Source organism: Monodelphis domestica, chromosome 3, assembly GCF_027887165.1.
Source record: "Monodelphis domestica isolate mMonDom1 chromosome 3, mMonDom1.pri, whole genome shotgun sequence".
Lineage (NCBI taxonomy): Eukaryota > Metazoa > Chordata > Mammalia > Didelphimorphia > Didelphidae > Monodelphis > Monodelphis domestica.
The window spans coordinates 92221945-92241367 of record NC_077229.1 but is presented as its reverse complement, the minus strand read 5'-3'; the positions used below and the strand labels follow the sequence as shown (position 1 = coordinate 92241367).

General features: G+C 35.3%; 1 protein-coding gene across 45 annotated transcripts in view; it reads left to right on the top strand.

Annotated features, from left to right (window-relative positions):
• Positions 1–19423, top strand: part of RANBP3 (RAN binding protein 3) — an 83428-nt gene that overhangs the window by 13017 nt on the left and 50988 nt on the right. For 13 of the 45 annotated variants that reach the window (XM_007488980.3, XM_007488979.3, XM_056822522.1 and 10 more), the window contains exons 2-3: positions 5966–6021; positions 12644–12847. In XM_007488980.3, coding sequence (XP_007489042.1) covers positions 5966–6021; positions 12644–12847 — 260 coding nt within the window. Of the gene's footprint in view, positions 1–5965; positions 6022–6679; positions 6761–12643; positions 12848–16525; positions 16694–19423 lie in introns of all 45 variants that reach the window. The other 32 variants (XM_007488986.3, XM_007488985.3, XM_056822529.1 and 29 more) reach the window with 5 other exon arrangements.

Sequence of the window (19423 nt, the reverse complement as noted above, 5' to 3'; positions counted from 1 at the left end):
GGGGGGATACAATTAAAAAAGGAAACAGTACCTTATTTCAAGGAGCTTATTTAACTGGGGAGACAGGAAGTACACACATATACAGAATAAATGCAAAATGATAAAATGCAAAGTAGTTAAATACCAAGTAGTTTGAGAAGAGTGGTACTAGCAATTGAGGGCATTTGGAAAGGCTTAATATTGGAGGAGATAAAGGAGTCTATTCTAGGCGTGGAGAATGGCTAGCAGAAAAACATTAAGATTGGTCCTGTTGCTATGTGGAAGCAACAGAGATGCTGGTACTTTGGCTGGATTGGGAATGTTGGAGAAGACAATATTGTTTAGTGAAGCTGGAAAGGTAAGGGCCAGGTTGTAAAGGCCTTTAAAAACTAAACAATGGAATTTATTTGATTCTAGAGTTGATAGTCATTGAGGTTTATGTCTTGCTTATAGTAGGTGCTTAATAAGTGTTTACTTAGGTGTCATTTCACCTTTGGGGAAGTTATTATTGTGAAAAAGACTTATTTCATTTAAATTTTGACATTCTGAATATGTTGAACATTTGACCAAAGGGAACAGTACACATTATTTGATCAACATTGAGGTATTAACCTTTGAATGTGTCTGTTTCTTTGCTTGACAATTTAATGATTTAAATCATTTCAATTATTTTAATTATTATTTTGTTAATTAAGGAGGTCAAAAGTTTTACATTAGCCCTTCTCATCACCAGCCCCTAACTGCTAGACCAAACTTTCCCACCAGTCTTTATCTGTAGATTTAGCAGATAGAATTATCCAAATTGATCCATTGTGTACTTTCAAAAGTATTTTTGTCATTTCCTTATAAAAAAGAGTTAAATCTGAACAAACTCAGAGTTGAACACAAACTTTCTTTTGGTACTTAACCACCTGAAGTATGGATAATATTTGCATTTAGAGCATGCAAAGGGCTAAGAAATAAGCTAGGAATCAAAATGTTTTTTATTTAACCTGTTTTTTGTTTTTTTTTTTTCATACAAAGAGAAAGTCAGATAAGGCAACTAACTAACAACATCCTTTCTGGTTCTATGTATTGTATATTCATTATCATTAGAAAGCATTGATTCATTTACTTAGCAGGCATTTATCAAGTACCTACTGTGTTCTAAAAATGGGGGGGGGGGGATAAGGTAAATGAACTCTCTAGTTTAACTGCTAGATTGCCTAACAGAAATTTATAAATCTCACTTCACTAATGTAACATACACTTCCAAGACATATTATCTATAGGCAGAGGAAACAATTTAAACTCAGCTATTCTATTGTAGGGTTATATTGAGTCAAAAAGGAGTGCATTTGGGGACAAAGGAGATGTGCCTCTGAGGTCCTGGTTGGGTGTGAGGGAGGTTAATAATCCCTTGGTTGATTCAGGAATGCCTCAGAGAAGAGACACTATTTCCGGAGCTCTTTAAAGGCTTTAAGTGTTAGGGGCTGACTGGAGGCCTTTGGATTAGAGGATCTAAGATGGGATAATGACAAGAATGAAGTTCAGAGCACCAGGGTGAATGATCTTGAATGAGAGACTCTGAATCCTGGACTTGATCCACAGTGTGTTCAGTAACTGCAGTGCACTGAAAGAGGAACAGCCATCTGTTCAGTCCACCAACGAGGCATAATTTTACGAGGTAGGTTTGGAATGTTTTAAGGGAGATGGAATTCAGTTGTTGATTTGTACAAAACTTGTGAGAAATAATTTTGCCTCTCTATACTGGTGAATTTTTCAAATTCTGCTGTGACTTGAGTGTACCTGTTGAAATTGTTTGGCGGTTTCTTTTATTTATAAATACTTAGTTTGTTGTTGAAGAATCAGTACTGTACAGAGTATTTACTTTTAGAGTCTTGAGAGACACCTACTTCTTGGTTACTTCTATACTAAAAAACCTCTTGTCCATAGAATAACATTTTATTTTTAAAAGTTTGTTTTATTGTTTCAGTGATCAAAATTTTATTTTCTCCCCCCATTCCACTGGGAGAAAGAGCAAAGAAAAACAAAATCCTTCTAATGTACATAATCAGGCAAAACTTTTTACATTGCTCATACATTTGTTTGGGACTAAAATATCTCCCTCTGCATGTCAACACCATCATTGGTTCTCTGGAATCCTGGTTGATTATTGCATTAATCAGAAATATTATCTCTTTCAAACTTGTTTTTTACATTAGCATCATTGTATAAATTGTTCTTGTTCTGCTCACTTCATTCTTCATTAGTTCCCACAAATTTTCCTGGATTTTAATGAAACTGTCCCTTTCATCATTTCTTATATTAATACTTATTATCTTATCTCAATACTTAGTAGTATTAGTATTCCATTAGATTTACATATTGTTGTTTAACTATTATTCCCCAATTGATGAACACCCCCTTAGTTATTTTTAGTTCTTTTCTACTACAAAAGGAATGACTATATATATACACACACACATATATATTTCTTTAATATGGGTCCTTTTCCTCTTTCTTTGATCTTTTTTGGGATAGAGGGCTAGTAGTGACATCAGTGGGTCAAAATGGTATGCACAGTTTATGCACTTTTAGTTGCAAATTTCCAAATTATTTTCCCAAATGGCTGTACCAATTGCAGATGTGCATAAATGAAACTTTTCTCACAGACTCCTGCATTTTTGTCATTTTTGCCAATCTGATATAAGGTGAGGCCTAAGGTTTTTTTTTTAAATGCATTTTTCTAATTATTAGTAATTTGGAGCATTTTTTCATGACTATTGACAGTTTGAATTTCTTCCTCAGAAAATAGTCTATTTAAAAACCTTTGACCATCTAAATACTTGGAAAATGATTGCTTTTATAGATTTGAATCATTTCCTATATATCTTGGAAATAAGACTCTTCAGCAAAACTTGATGTAAAGATTTTTCCTCAGTTGCTTCCTGTTGAATTTTAGATGTTTTGAACAAAAAAAATTTAATGTTATATAATCAAAATTACACATTGCCTTTTGTGATCTTCCCTGGCCCCTTTAAAACATTTAAACTCTTCAACCTGGCATTTAAGGACCTTCACAACTTGACTCCAGCCTTATTTCACTCTGCTTTATTTCACATACCCAGTATTCTAGCCAAATTGGACTAATACCAGTTCTCTTATCTTACTCTGTTCTGTCCTGCTTTTATACATTTGTTAGCTTTCCATTCCTGGAACATAATTCTTCATCTCCACCCAGTTTTGGTCCCACTTTGTGAAACTTCTTCAGCTTCTCTCTCCCTTCACTGCCACCTGGAATTGTTTTCTCCCTCCTCATTTTCCTTTGATTCATTTATTTGATTACATCAAATACCACATCTGAGCTCCTTTAAGCAGAGGGAGAATTTTTTTTAATCCTTATTTCTCAATGTTAAGTACTAGAATTTATCATGGTAAGGTTTTTAATATATTTTGGTTGTCAGTTAAATTATTTGCTTTGGCCTTATATTAACTAAGTGAATGTTGTTGGTGATGCTTTTCTAGTTGTATGATTGCAGGCAATTTTTCAGCTATGATTTTGCTTTTTGTTTTAAAAATATTATTTTAACTGCTGGAGTATATTACACAGGTTATTTATATGGGTATATAGTTGTGTATTACCAGTGTCATTTGCTGTTGTTGACTCTCTGACCTTAGTAGAATGGAATTGACCATGACTGAAGACTATAGTTGATTTCTGTGCTTTGGTTTGTTTCTGCCTTTGCTAGTATAGAAGTTACTGTTAACAGGGTATATTGTAAAATGAAGTATTGGTCCAGGCATTAGCAGCAAGAAGCTAAGTTTGTGACAAGCCTATCTATGTTGCTGATGTCATTCTTTGCTCATTACTCTGATTCTATTGCTCTCCTCTCAGTATCTTGGCTTATATTTCCTTTTCTGTTCCAACTAGGATGTTTTATTTTGTTTTTAAATTAGCCAACTTACAAAATTCCCAAGAGCTTCTAGGACCTATATAAGTATTCTAGGTTCCATAGGAAAAAATTTTTTTAATCTTTGCTGTTTTTTAAAACTGGCATCCTTAAATGTTTATGAAGTTATGAAGAACTTCACCCCTTCAATATCATTCCTTGAATATTCCCCATATTACCTTTTAATGCTCTAAATGTTTTTTGACTGATAAATTGCATAGCAATTAATTTTAAAGACTGGAGAACAATATAAAAGAAGAAACCTTAAAAGATATGGTCTAGCTACTGTCTTTATTACTCCAGTTTGTTTAAGCAGCTCTACAGAACTTTTGAATGGTGGCAAACAAGCAAAATTGTGTTTAAGGTTTATACCCCTTTCTTGTTCCATCTGGTGCTTTTACCTTAATCTTTAATATTTTTTGCCCTTGGGCCCTAATGAGAGGCTTGACTTCCTCTAGAGTTGTCTGCTTCATTGTTCTTCAGTATGTCTACATCCCTCTAGAGACAACTTATTTCACCACCAGAAAGGTCTCCCTTCTGTCATCCAAATTTCTTCTTCCACACTATCTCTCATAATATCACACGCACTAAAGCCTGGCACCTCATTTCTCTTCAGTGACCATGCTCCCTTTACTGCCCCATACCTTATTCTCTTCCTGGGCCCACTCTTTTTTGTTTTAAGTTTCTTTAAGTTGTGTCCTTAAATATCAGAAAATAATGATAGCTCTCTAAGCCAGCAGTAGACAGAAATTAGTCCTGAAAGGAGTTCCTTCAGGGAGGCTCATTTTCAGTATCTTGCCCTGCCTGGGGAAAAGGAAGTAGTAATGACATTCCCAGTATTGGGGAGTCATATTAACTCTTGGAACAAATTAGCATGGGAGAGAACTTCTGCAAAGGGTTGACTGGATAGTCCTCTACAGCCAAATGTTAGCAACAACAGTTCCTAAAATGTATTAGATGTTGTCACAGAAAGGTAACTGGGGTTTGTACTGTGGAAGGTGTGAGATTCAAAGCCAAGATCATGTGAAGACTCTGTGTATGACATCTGGTATGTGTAAAGGGCTTCTTGGTACATGTTAAATTAATTTTACCAACATTGAAAGAGTTTGACAGTGTGATTTTACTGAGCTGCATTTTAGATCAGAGGTCTCTGCCCTGTGGAATTTTATTGTGGGAATTGTGTTCTGCTTTTTCTCTATACAGCTGTACTCCAAAATTCTTCAAATAGCAACATTTTGAGTGGTTGCCGGTTTGTCACAAGGAATTGCCATGTAGCCTCTTATTGCTTGTTTGCCTTTGGGTTGCTTTGGGGCATGTATTTGAACCCTGAACTTTGGAGAGGAGCTGGGACCTTCCAGGAATGCCTCAGAGGGAGACTTGGAACCAAAGTGTTCCAAGGACCAAGGCAACAGAGGGGATTGACTGTGAACTATTCCATAACTCAGCTGGAGTTAGGAGATAGATTCCCAAGAGACCCTCATCTTAAATTTTCACTGAAATTACTTGGAACCTGCTGGATCAATGTATGCTTTGGGTTTCTAGAATTTACCTTGACCTAATACAATTCTTGGCAGAAATGACGCAGAGAAGGGGAATGAATGGGACACTCCAGTTCTGACCAATTGATGGGTAGGGAGGGTATTCTGCCGTCATTCAGTGCCAGGTTACAGGACAAGTATGCACAAAACAGTGAATGAGAAAAATAAATACCATCCAACTTGTCGCATGTTTGTCCCACACTGGTAGTATTCCTTCATTTGTACCCATTAACCTGTGATATCATTTCATTCCTTTGGCAACATTTTTTAAAGTTGGACTCCAAAACTTTAACAACTAAATCCTGTTTTAAGTTTCCAAATATGTATGTTAACTTAGAATCCAAGTTGTACTGGAGAAGTGGTCTAGTGGGGCAAGTTCCCAGAGGGTGTATGCAACATGGTTTGACTTTTTCACTGCTATTTTGTTTTTGTAATGTGATGTTCTTTGGAGATGATGGTATTTTTTGTTCTGTTTTTAAGTGTTGGGGGGAAAAAAACCAATTTTTCTTTTTGCAGAAAAGCCTGCCATTGCACCACCCGTCTTTGTGTTTCAGAAGGATAAAGGACAAAAGGTAAGGGGCCAGTAAGTTATATCTTCTATGCCTTGGTTTCTTTCACCTGCTTTCAACTTGTAGGGATGCATAAGATAAAGAAGTCTGTTGTAGAGTTGTGGAAACCTAGGAAGAGAATGTTAGGGCTGTGGATAGAGGGTGAGGAGGGAGACCATAAGATTACTCTGGGATTGATGATTGGATTATTTTGTTGTGGGAAGAAAGAATTCTGTTTTCAGAAAGTGAGGTGAGCCATGGAAGTGGATATTAAAGGGGAAAAAATAGTACTGTTAATACTTTTAGGAGTGTTTTCTGTCACATTGATCTCAGTACTTTGTTGCTTTGGAATAGGGCCTTGTTGAGTCGTTACTATTGATTGCATGACTTAGAAAATTACAAGTTATTTGCTTTATATTTAATGACTACCTTTACCCATGAAGGCATTTTTTTCAAATTGGATAAAGGGTTGCCAACACACTGTGTTGGTGGAATGCATTGTTAAGGTCACAGAAAACAAAGCTGTTGAGTTCAGACAGATGACAAAGTACCATGTAGATCTTATAATATGTGTTTTGGTTTTAAATGGATCTGAGTTAGGTGTGTATTAAATCAGTTGTGTGGATTAAAGCAGTTGATAATCTGGGAGCCTGGTAAATTTATGGTACTTTTGTCTTTCCAGAAGCAGCCGAGGGATTGTATAGATTAGTTCTTCTTGGATCATTTGGTGTCACAGGGAGGAAGGACTAGGTGGTGAAACAAGGTACAGAAACAAAAACTGCCCTTTTGGTGCACATACATTACCTCCTATGTTTACATGAACTTTAAAGAGATTTGTATTTTATCCTTTACCTGGCTTGTAAATCTTGTACCATTTTGTATTCTTTAATCAAATACTAATTTGAACTCTTTCTGTTATTGATTCCTTTGCTAAAGAAAGACATGAAAAATCTCCAAAGTTTGATAATCTAAGCGATTTTCATGTTCCATCCCAATCTGAATAAAGATGCCTTCTTCCCTAGACCAATTTGTCTATTTATGGATCTTGTTCTTTTGTGTTTAGATATTCTATGTGAAGCGTTTTTACATATAATCATAAGTTATTAGGAAATGAATGTGGAGATGTTGAGAGATGAACTTATGAGAATTATCTTTTCTGGTCATCTGTTTTTCCTAGATGTTCAATAAATTGTAAAATGTTTAGAATTTCTTAATTTACCTTTTGAACCATCTATTTTAGTTTAATAGAAATTGAAAGTTCCTTAAATTAGAAGTTATTAAGAAAACCAACAGTTTTCCATTTGTTTCTTTTAGAAATATTTGTTGCTTGCTGATGTCACACCAGTTTCATAATTGCCAGTGATTCTGGTCTTTTGAGATAGGAGTTGTTCCATTGCTGTAACCTAGAAGGAGGCCCTTGTAAGTCACATAATTTGTGATGAAGTTGCATGGAAAACATGAAGGAAAGGCTTTTACTTTTTTTTTAAAGCATGTGAACATTTTAAAAAATCAGAATGAGTTATGGTTTGGCAAAAGTCCAACTTTAAGTGCCTTATCTGTCATGGAGGGTAACTGGGCTCTTAAAATCGTTAACAATGGAGCACAAAATCAGGAAGGCTTGGCAAACTGTTTGTCGAAGGACCAGCTTATAACATGACTTTAATTATTGTTAACCTGAATATGAGATTCTTGTTGAAAGAATGTGAGTACTTCAGTACTAGAAGAAATCAGCCATATCCATGTTGACATTCTCATTATCAACAAAAGTAGAAGACACATAAAGAAGGTGCAGCTAAGTTAAAAAATGGCTTCTTTGGGAAAGCTAATAAAGGAATTGGTATGTTTGATTTCATTGTGAGATGAAGGGCACCGTGAAATATTAAATCAATACAGTAATTAAATGTAAACATGTATAAATGAATAGAAGGAAATATCTTTCTGGTTTCTCTAGAGTATGATTGTACTGGAAGTGCTGATTGCCATGACAGAGGATCCTGGTATTTAGCGATGGTTGTACCCTGTCATTTTAGAGTTTTATTACTGAGCTAACTAAGCAACACTTGTTATTTATAAAGTCATTGTGGTTCTTTGTATAACACTAAATATATGGTCATTTGCACCTTTGATAATTCCTATTATTGCCCTGTTTTAAGGTATCTTGCCATCAGGTAGTATGTTTATGATGCCATTGAGTATTGAAATGAATAAAATGCTTTTTTTTCATTGTTTCTTACAAATGAGAAAAATTAGTGCAATATGTCAGAATGTCAAATATCTGCTTTTGTTTCTTCATTTGCCATTGCAATCAAAAGTAGAAGTGAAAACAGGCCTGCCAAAAACAACTACAACTTTTCTTACCTAGACAAAGCATTTAGACTTTTCCCCCTTTATTCCTTGAGATATTATCCAGGTTTTCTTTATTGCTGTAGTTAGACATGTATAAGGGTCTTCTAGTTTAGTATAATTCTCCTCCCCCCCCCACCTGCCTCAGCTTGAGAAAAGATTGCTCACCTAGCTAAATTACCTATAAAACAGTTTATGATTGGTATCAAAAAGACCTATTCTCCTTTTCAAATAAACATGTATGTTTTAGGAAAATAGTTTTACTATTCAAGTTCAGTTTTGTTCATTTTATTACTGAATCTTGATTTAAATAAGAGTTTGAAAAACTGAAGTTATCAGACCATAGTTAGTTTTTTTTTTTAATTGGTATAATTAGAAGACCAGCTAATTTCTTTTTCACAGGGAGAAAATGGATTTAACTTCTGTTGTATTTTTAGTTTCTGTATTTTCTCAGCAAATATATGTTGTAGTAGGATTGCATATAGAATGCTAGGACATCTTTTTAATATTTTAACTTCTATTAAATACTGTTAAATGCACATTTTATTTAGTGCTTAGCAAAGCAGTTGCAGAACTTTTGTAGTTGTTGCCTTGATATATTGACAAATTTGGAGAATGTATCCTTGAATTTAGCTGCTGTCTAATTCCAGTTCTTTTGCACATTCAGCACAAACTCTCAAGATCGGTTTATTTGCTAAGTGTATATTTGTTGTGAAATCCTTTTCCCTTTAAGATTTTTGAGAGAGCTGAGATAGACAAAGGTGATTGAGACCTCAAACAAACAAACAACAAAGGTGTTGCTTCAGGAGTTGAAATAAATGCCAGTTGCTGCAAATTATTTGATGGAACCATTGTTTTCTCCATATGGGCAAAAGAAACCCATGATCCCATCTGCTTATGTTAGCTAAATATTTCACTTCGTATTTATTAAGTGCTTTCTATGGGCCAGGCACTGTCCTAAGCACAGAGGATGCAAAGAAGTCCCTGCCCTCAAGGAGTTTACAGTTTAATGGAGGAGACAACATGGAAACAACTTTGTACAAAAGATATATGTGAGTGTGTATGTATGTGTGTAATCCTGTGAGTATCTCTAATTTATCATATTCATATTTATCATAAATTAGAGATAATCACAGAAGGAAGGCACACTAGCCTTAAAGGCTTCTTGAGGAAGGTTGGATTTTTTGCTAGTACTTGAAGGAAGCAGGAGATGAAAATTGGGAGGTAGAATATTCTTTGGGAGGTAGAATATTCTTTGTGTGGAAGACAATCGATAAAAATGCCAGAAGGGAGTGTCTTCCTGGAGGGGGTTAGGGGTGCAGGTGCACACTGGGATTGCAGACTACATGGGGAAGAGGAGAGTTGTTCAAGTTTAAGAAGACTGAAGAGATAAGAAAGAGGGGCCATGTTGTAAAAGACTGAATGTTAGAGGATTTTATATTTATCAGAAGCCACTGCAGTTTATTGACACCCCCCCCCCCTTTCTTCCCAGGGATGTAGTAAGATAGATCTGCACTTTAGAAAGATTAATTTTAACAGTGGAGGATGACCTAGACTAGAGACTTTGAAACCAAATAGCAGGCTATTGTAACAATCTAGGCATGAGAGTCTGCAGCACATGAGAGTGCTGGGACCATAAAGGAAAGCAGGAAGCACATAAAAAAGATATTATGAAGGTACAATTTTGTGCAAACATACAGGATAGAATTGAGATAATTTTAGAGGGAAGGCACTAAAATTAAGGGGGGCTTGGAAAGGCTTCTTAGAGAAGGTGGGATTTGAGATGTGAAGGCAGCCAGGGAAACTGAGAGTTAGAGATAAAAGGAGAGATAGTACTCCCAGAATGAGGGACAGCAAGTAAAAATACTGGAACACAATGAGATGAATGTTCAGTTATTTTTTTAAATTCCCTATCTTTTCCCCTATATTTTGTATTATAATAAGCATTTTAGAAGTGAGGGTTGGCTTTTGAGGTTTATCTAAGCAAGATACTGGCCATGTGTGTGGTTTTTTTTTTTTTAACTTCATAATACCTTAGAAGATAATGCAGAGCAGTGATATCAGTATTGTTGATTACTTCTACCCATTTGATCACACATCATGTTTTAATAAGCTGGATTAATAAATTCTCTGAACAAAACAAAATAAAAACCCCAGCATCTGGTAGCCTGTCTTCTGGGCAGCCTCTCTATCTCTAGATTTAATCAGGACAGTCTTCAGGAAGCAGATTTAAGATGTTCTTATAAGCCTTTTGGGAAACCTTTGCAGACTAGTAGATCCTGCTGGGAAATTATACTTTGCTGACCTACACTTTCAAGACCTTATGTCACTTTCATACATACTTTAGTAGAGGTAAGAAGAAATTTTTGAAGAACTGATTTGTCAGAAAATATTGTGCTAGTGATGTTTCATATATTTAAAACATAATTTCGAGACATTCCTATAGTGATCATATAGAGTACAAATGATTTATCAGCTGTGTTTATAGGTGATATGAAAGACTGATGAGTTCTAGGTGTTTGATTTATAAAAATTTAACATAGGAAAACTTTTAAGGAAGGAAGCTTGCTGGTTAGGTGTAACAGTAATAGATCTCATTTATATTGTGCTTTAAAGTTTTCAAAACTTTGTTAATCGATTAGTTGTAAAAACCATATAAGCTTGAGCCTGTTGCTAAAAGTGAAATAGTTAGCTCTATAAAGCTTTTTAATCTATTTTAACCTGTGGTAAATTTAGCTTTTTAACCCAAGGTAATGATTAATTTCATTTGTTGGGCCTCTGATTTTTTGTTCTAAATTTTTAACATTTTACCTGTTGTGACGGGATTTGATCAACTAAAAGCAGGGGTGGGGAGGAAAGTTGGAGATATATATAATAACCTAGTTCTCTTTTTTTGTTGAATTCAGATGATTCTGTTTGAAAGGAAGGGTGATTTCACTAGCTATGTTTCCCCCTGATATTACTTGGCTGGATTAGTGATTTAGATCAGTTGACAGTTATTTATGTCATATATATATATATATATATATATATATATATATATATATATATATATATATATATATATATATATTGCTGATTTTAATCCTACAGGATCAGATGGGGCTTTTTGGAGTAGCAGACTCTGTGCAGTCCTATGTCTGATCAATTTAGGAAATGAAGAACAACATTCCCAGAAGGACTTAATGTCTTTACCACTCATTTGGCAATTATACCACTTGGAGACATCTTGAAATCACTTAATCTATTGGAGGAACTAGGAATGTTTGAGAGCCCTCTTCCAGTATCTGAAGGGCTGTCACGGAGTAAAAAAGGCTTATTGTCTTATTATAGGGCTTATTGTCTGGCCTCAGACAGCAGAAGTAGGAACAGTGGGTCGAAAGTATATTTCAAATCAATAAAAAGGAAAAATTGTTAAGAGTTAGAATTATCCAAAAGTCAAAAAGGAGATGATTAATCCAGTTATTTGCTCTCACTGGAGGTATGCCAGGAGACATTGCATAATCTCTTATTAGAGATATTGTTGAAGAGATTTCTGTTTAAGTATGAATTCAACTGTATGTCTGGGAAGTTCCCTTCTAAATCTTGAGATTGTCAGATTTGATGATATCTGAAGAGAAATCAAAGTCCAGTCAGTAAGTAGTGGCCCATATCCCTGCAAAACAGGTCTGGGAAGGAGTTCCATGGAATTGTAATCTACTGGTGGTGTCAAAGCTATTTCTTTAGTATCCAGATGCCCCATAGGAAGAGGACTTCTAGATTTTCAGACTATTTTTGAGCATCACAAATTAAAAAAATAGAATAATGGGATTTAGAGCTGGAAGAGAGATCATTTTGTCCACTTGAGTCCTAGGGAGGGAAAGTGCCTTATTTAAGGATCATATAGATTTTAATAGAGTGGAGAATTGAAACCAGGTTTCTCTGACTCCAAATGCAGTGTTTTATCCACAATGCCACCACTACCACTTTAGTTATAGGAAGCTTTTGAATATTCATAAAGTATGGGGTTTCTTTGGAAATTTTGAAAAACAATCCCCAAACTTCCTGGAGCTGCAGAAATTAAATGGGCAGCAGCAGCAGATCCAAGTTGTTTTGTTTTCTCTGCTGTTGATTTGGAAGGGCTTTTTGTTAAACAGGTTCTTAGACCTGTTCTGTGCTTGCTTGATGGCACTTCTGCCCGGAGCAGTTCCTCCCAGTAATTGGCAAAAGTTATTAAAGGTTAAGGTATCACCTGGCTCTGTGACAACTACTCTCCCATGTTGCAGCCTTTGCATTGAAGGAAAATTGTCTTTTTTGCTCCCAGTCCTCTGCAGAGCAAAAAGGCTTGTCGGATTCGGGAGAGGCGCCTCAGGGGGAGGCTGAGTCCCCCCACCATGGTATGGGTCACCCAGAGTCAGCTGGTGAGCATGCCTTAGAGCTTCCCACTCACGCTAGTGCCTCAGCCTGCGCTTCTCCGCTTCCCGCTTCCGAAGCCCGGCCTACTTCTATTCAGCAAGAACTGGCAGGGGTAAGTTCAAATCTACCCAGTACTACTACTGCTCAGGGTATCCTAAACAGGAGTATCCCTGGCCCCTTCCCTTTATTTCCTGAATTCAAGCCCTAGAATAACTTAACAGTTGCTCCTAACTTAGAAGAAAGTGATAGAATATTATTCAGCTCCTCCTAGTTCACTCTATTCAAGTGTAGTCTGCAGAGATTAATTTTCTTTTAATTTGGACTTTTCAAATAGAGTATGCCTATAGAAACTTGTTCATCCTCCCCTCCCCCCCAGGATGAAAGAAGTAGGTAGCAAAATCAAATCTTAAATCAGAACACTTTTACTGTTTGTCTCTTTTGTTCCTGAACTTGGGCATTATTCTTGAATGCCTCAAAAATCAAAAAGCAGATGTTCCTTTGAGATAGAAGGGAAATTTTCCAACTTAGTTTGAGCAAGAATGATTGCAAGATGGATTGTTTTCAGATAGAACATAGGCTGCTATTTTTCAGTTAAGTCAGGAAGAGGAAAAGAGTCCTGAATATAAATGAATTTGTCATTTATATTAAGACATTTGACGATTATATTATAGATGGAGGGAGCCAATAAAAACAAATGGAAAATTTCTACAGAAAAACTATTTTCATCTTCTAGTTCTTGTAATTCAAAGGAAAAAGGGGTGTGGATGTGTGGGTGTGTATGTGAGAGAGAGACAGAGACAGACACTTTAGAGGACCTCAAATATCAATGAAGTGTGGAACTAAAAAAACAGCATTCCTAAAAGGAATCTCAATATGTAAATTTTACTCCATATCTTTCTTGCCTTAAGCTATCATATGTATGTTATTTAATGCAGAAGACTCACGTTTTCTAAGGAGATTGTTAAAATTAAGCTAAAATTGTCAAGTATTTGGACTTTCAGAGAGAGGAGATGGTTATGTTTATATAGGAGCAACATTCTAAAAGGAGCAGTTAAGTCATCATCATCATATTCCAAGGCCTTATAACCAGTTTTTCAGGAATATGAGTGTTTGGGTCAGTAAAGCAAATTTATGCTAGCCCAAAGCTTTGCCCAAGTATCATTGGACTGCAAGCTTTCTTATGTGTCTGGTGTGCTAGTAGAAGGTATATAAGAACCAAAATGAATGGAAGGGAATAAATAGAAGATAATTTCTTGCCAAGAAACTCCTCAATAGTTATCTTAGGTTTCATATTATTTATAACTCCATCTTTGGCTTTAGTATATACAGATAAGTTACAACTTTCCTAGCATTTTGTTCTCTCAAGAACAGCTAATACTTATCCAACAGATTCATCTATCTAACAGAATCTTGATATGCTTCTTTAGCATCTTGGTTTTCAGTAATAAGATAGGTAGTAAGATCCTAGATATAAATAATTTAAAATCAGAATCTTGAAATTTCAGTAAAAAATTATTTAATTTTTGGAAATCTTATTACTTCAGCTAATCTTCAAGATGTTTTATACAGTTAAAAAAAATTTTTTTTTCAGTTGAATACTCCTACCAAAGAGTGCTTTACCTTATTTATGTAAAGCATTTGGCACTTGTCCTCAAAATCTTATATGTGACAGTTATCCTTAATCATTGTGTAAGACAGATCATACCTGAAACTCATGGACCTGTGATTAAAGATTCTAATTCTTAGAAATTCAGTCAGCCATTGTATTACTAAGCAAAGAATCAAATTTCATTTCAAGGCATTCTGAGACAGAATCCTAAAATGGATCAATGTGAGAAGAAACCAGTATGTGGGAAACTGTATTTTGAGGGTCATTTCTTCTCCCTATCATTTGGTATTGGCATACTACCCAAGTGGAGTCATCAATGGCTTTGTTGTCACAGTTTCAGGTTAGCTGACCCCCCTCAGTATTTATGAAAAAAACAACTAAATTTTAAAAATACTGATGAAGTGAGGTAGAAGATCCTGTTAAATGGGCTCAAAGTCAAAGGGCTCTATAAAAAAAGACCATATACTAAGGAGAGCCTATGGTCTTATGGCTACTATCTACACAGATACAGATTACAACCTCTGCACTTGACCCAATGTGTTGTTGACATTTCAGATACTTTAAAGTACCCAAAGATTAGCCTACTTATCCTTCTAAATAAATTAGATCTCAATTGTTTTTTACTGTAATAGAGTTCAGAAAATAACCTACTGACTGGACATCATTTGTCTGCTCCTTTATTTTCTGATACTGATGATGTTTAAGAACAAGATAAAACTAGAATTCTTATTATATATTGTCAGATATTTAAAAAATATATTTGTTCACAGGAATCAGAACTTTAGCTAATGAGAAGGGACTAACACTAAGAAGAGTTTTTTCTGGCTGGCAAAATATTGGTCATGAGAAATAACATTTTTTAAAATATGTCATATAAGAATGAGGGGCAGTCTACCAGAACTGACTCTAGAGAGATGTATAACCCTTCTTGAAACATTTTGGATTGACACTCTTTTGATAGATAAATCATTTTTTATTTTCTGATTCCTGTAACAGAAGTTGAACAGTGAGTACTTCTTTTTGTCTCAAGCAGTAACTTTTATGGGATTTTAAAAACCTTATTGAATGATTCTAATTCAACCTTTTATCTTTTAACTTGGCAATTATTTGCTTTTGTCTTGGTAAGAATATCTTAATCAGATCTCCATTCTAAGAATTTGTACTCAGATGAGTTTTGTTAGACTTTAGAATTCAGAAATGCCTTTATCTGCTATTTTATAAGAGGTCTGATTAGCCAGTCAAAAGGTAATGTTTGAGTTCCTGTTATTTTCGGAATTAATGTTGTGTGGGCAGAATAGAAATACAAAATGCCTGTAACTAATTTTAGATAATAGATTTAATTGGCCACATAGTTAATGAATGTTAGATCTAAAAGAGATCTCAGAGATCACCTAAACTAGAAAGGTTTACGCTTTTGGTGTTTCCTGGATCCCTTTAGCAGTCTGTTGAAGCCAGTAGACCCTTTTTCAGAATAACATTTTTAAGTCTTTTGAAGGAAATGTTCAATTTCGATAATAGGCTAGTAAAAATAAATATATCTTTTTTCCTGTCCAAGTTCATGGATTTGCTGAAACCTATCCCAGGTTAAGAGCACCTTATCCTAACTAATCCCTTCATTTTACAAAGGAGGAAACCGAGGCCCTGAGAGGACAGGTGACTTGTCCAAGGTCATACATCTAGTAAGTGGCAGAACCAGAATGTGAGCTGAGGTCTTTTGAGCCCAAATCTTGAATTCTTTGAACATTAGGATGTGGGGTAGCAGTGGTGGTCTGTCTTCTTTTTTCTAGGATCTAGGATAAGGGTTTGATTTGAAGTAGTTGCCCTTTTCTCTCTTCCCTTGGGCATTTGGGCGGGAAGTTACATTTTTCTTGATTATACTCCATTTTTGTATCATAGCATTTTACTACTGTGTACTGTACTTCCATTTTACTTGAAACTAAGAGAGAGTGAAGAACAGGGGGGCTGGCCCACTTCTACTCCCAGTCCTTCTCATATATATTATTCTGAGATTACAAGGAGGAGTAACATTTTGATTTGATCATTTGACCTTTATTGGCCAGTGCCTTTTCCATTCTAAGTTTAAGCCAATAGAAGGCATCATGAGCTGTGGGAGGGGGGAAGATTTTTTAAAAAAATAAATAAAACTACTATTATTTATGCCATTTCATCCTTTATACAAAGGACAGAAGCCTTCCAAGTCTACAATCTCATGCTGGATTAGAGGTTACATCTGAGTCATATTCGGCTACAGGGACTAAGCCACCTCAGAGAATCTGGCCTCATTCAATCAGGGCTACGACTGGTTCCTGGGCAGAGAAAGCTCTGACTCCAACAGAAGAAACTTATAAGGTGGCTACCCTCTGCATATATTTTTCCTAAGTTTACAAGTCTGATAAGCCTTTTAGCAGTTGTAAAAGGGCATTTTATAGTGCCATCTTAAAGCAAATGACTGCATCAGAGATGGTTTTATATACAGTTATTTTGTACTGTAATAAGCACTATGTTTCCCAAATGTTATATTTTAATAGCTTGCCAAAGAAATGGCATTTCACAACTTAGAACTAATTAAGAAGTTCTTTCATTCTATGCCATCTTCCTGGGCAGTGTTAGGAGGGTACTACCCTTTATTGTTATTATTTTTTCTCTTAAAGAAAGTGTTCTCTACATGTAAGTTAACCACTTTTTAGTTTCTTTATTAAGAGTGGGGTGAGGCAGAATGAATTCCTTTGGAATTTCAGGAAGGGGGGGAAAACTTGATGCATTATAATTTATGAGAAAAGAAAGAAATGCCTAAAATAGAGTGCATTGCAGATTATTTTCATGGGGATTTATTCACACACATACATCAAAATCATACCTTTCCCCCTAGTCCCTAAAATTTTGCTTTCAAGAACAAGTTGATATTATAAGTAATTACCTATAATACTGAAGTTAAAAAAAAAAAATCTATTCTTTAGTTGAGTATTCCAATTTACTCATGCCCATAGGAAACTTGAAATGGTGAAAGACCTTTTTTCCTTTGAAACACTGGCTTTTGAGTCTAAAGACCTGAGAACAATTCTGGCTCTGTCACTTTCAAAGCTGTATGACTTTGGGCAAGTCACTTCCTTTTGAGCCTTAGTTTTCCCATTTGTAAAATGGGGATGATAATACCGTCCTGCCACAAAGTGGTTATGGTGTTCAGATGTGATGTTGTATGTACTATTTTTTGAAAATAGCAATGCATGTATAAATGTAAGTATAAGATATATTCCTAAATCTTCCTTTGGGGAACGTGAACTAAAAAAATAGTAATTGTTGACAGAGAGGGACATTAAGTAATGCAGTCTATCTTTAACAGATATTATGGGAGCATATCAGGTTTGGGACTGGAAAGGACAATAGAAATCTGAATAGAATAGGAGAAATTGAATTCAAAGGGATAGGTTGAAGAAATTTGACCTCTTTTTGGTTGTTCAGATTATCTGCCCCACTGCTCCTCTCTATTAGTATACATAATGACAGTTGACCTGATTTTCTCTTGCCTTCAGCTGAATCACTTCAGACAATTTTTATATATGTTTTAGCATCATAACATGGAGTTTTTCATTAGAGTTTTTAGAATTTCCCCAGTAATATTGATTGAAGAAACTCTGTTTTTCTTCCCATTCACTATCAATTCTTCCTTCCTGGTACCAACAATCCAGGTAATTGGCTAACATTTAAGCTTCTACTATGTACAAGACGCTGTGCTAGAAGTTAGGAATACAAAAATTAATAGTCTCTTCCCTTAAGAAACCTATATTTTACTAGACCAGCAGCCTCCCTCCATTTTCACTGATATAGTTCAACTTTAGTGATGGAAATAGTTATTTGTAGATTTCAGCTGACTTTAACTTTCATTTCTTCTTCACTGAAGGAGGAGCTCCAATATTTTTGAGGCACAGAGGTATAATAACATTTTTGTTGTAGATCTAGAACCATCTATACTGCCTTTAATTTCAGAATTACCTCATTGCAATCCAGGCTTTTAAAATAATCAATGTCAACACTTGATTCAGGTGATCTGACAAATCTATACTGAATATTTTTGAGATCTCATGGAGGGGATAGGAGAGATGTATGAGATATTTTTCCTTATATCAGACATACACATCTACTTGGGGAGACTAAGCAGACATACATGAGATAATTTGAACAGTTAAAAACAAGTATGTTTTAATACTTTATCAATTATTTCATGCCTTCAATAGTTTTGCTAATTGTTCTGGCCCAAAACATTTTTCATGAGGAGTTAGACCATCCTATGTTTTACTTTTCTAAACTTAGACGGTCTAGGTTGGAACAGTAGTAACTTTTTTTAGCTATATTACCTGCTGAAGTGTGGGCTCTGAATAGAATGCCTTCAAGAACTCATAGCAACACATAGAGCTGTGCTAGTAAATGTTTAGTAACCAGCTCTCTCCCTCCAACACCCTGCCTCATGCATACTCACATTTAATCATCATTATTAATGTTTTTCCATTACTTTATTAAGTTTAAACAATCCATGAAAAAATTAATCAAGCTCACACAGTAAGTTTTAACACTTGAATCCTAGCTGGTAAGTTGGCTCTGACATACTTCTTCCACATTAACCCAGTATTTCAGAGGAGGACTTTAACAGGAGAATGATAATATGTAACTGGTCAGTTATGTATGAGAATATAAGATAAAGGAGAGATTACCAACAACTATTAACAAAGACTTTACAAGGAGTATACTTTCGCCGGCCTTAATGGATGATAGAATTTAGAAAAGGAAGTGTTTGGTGTGTTTTTGTTGTTGTTGTTTTGCTGTGGGGAACTATGGCAAGTTTTTGAATTGAGGATTGAAATGAAGTCAGTAGTGCTTTAAGTAAGAGGATGCACAAAGTTCTGGTGGATATAGAGAAACTGAAGTCAAGGAGAGAAGAGTTAGAAAAGTTTTCTTTCTATTCCAGATGTAAGAAAATGTGTGTTTGGCCTAGGGATGATAGAGAAAAGACATTTTGAAGGAAGAATTTAAATGATCATTAGGGCATAAGGGGTAAATGAGAAAGATGTATAAATTGACTTCTAG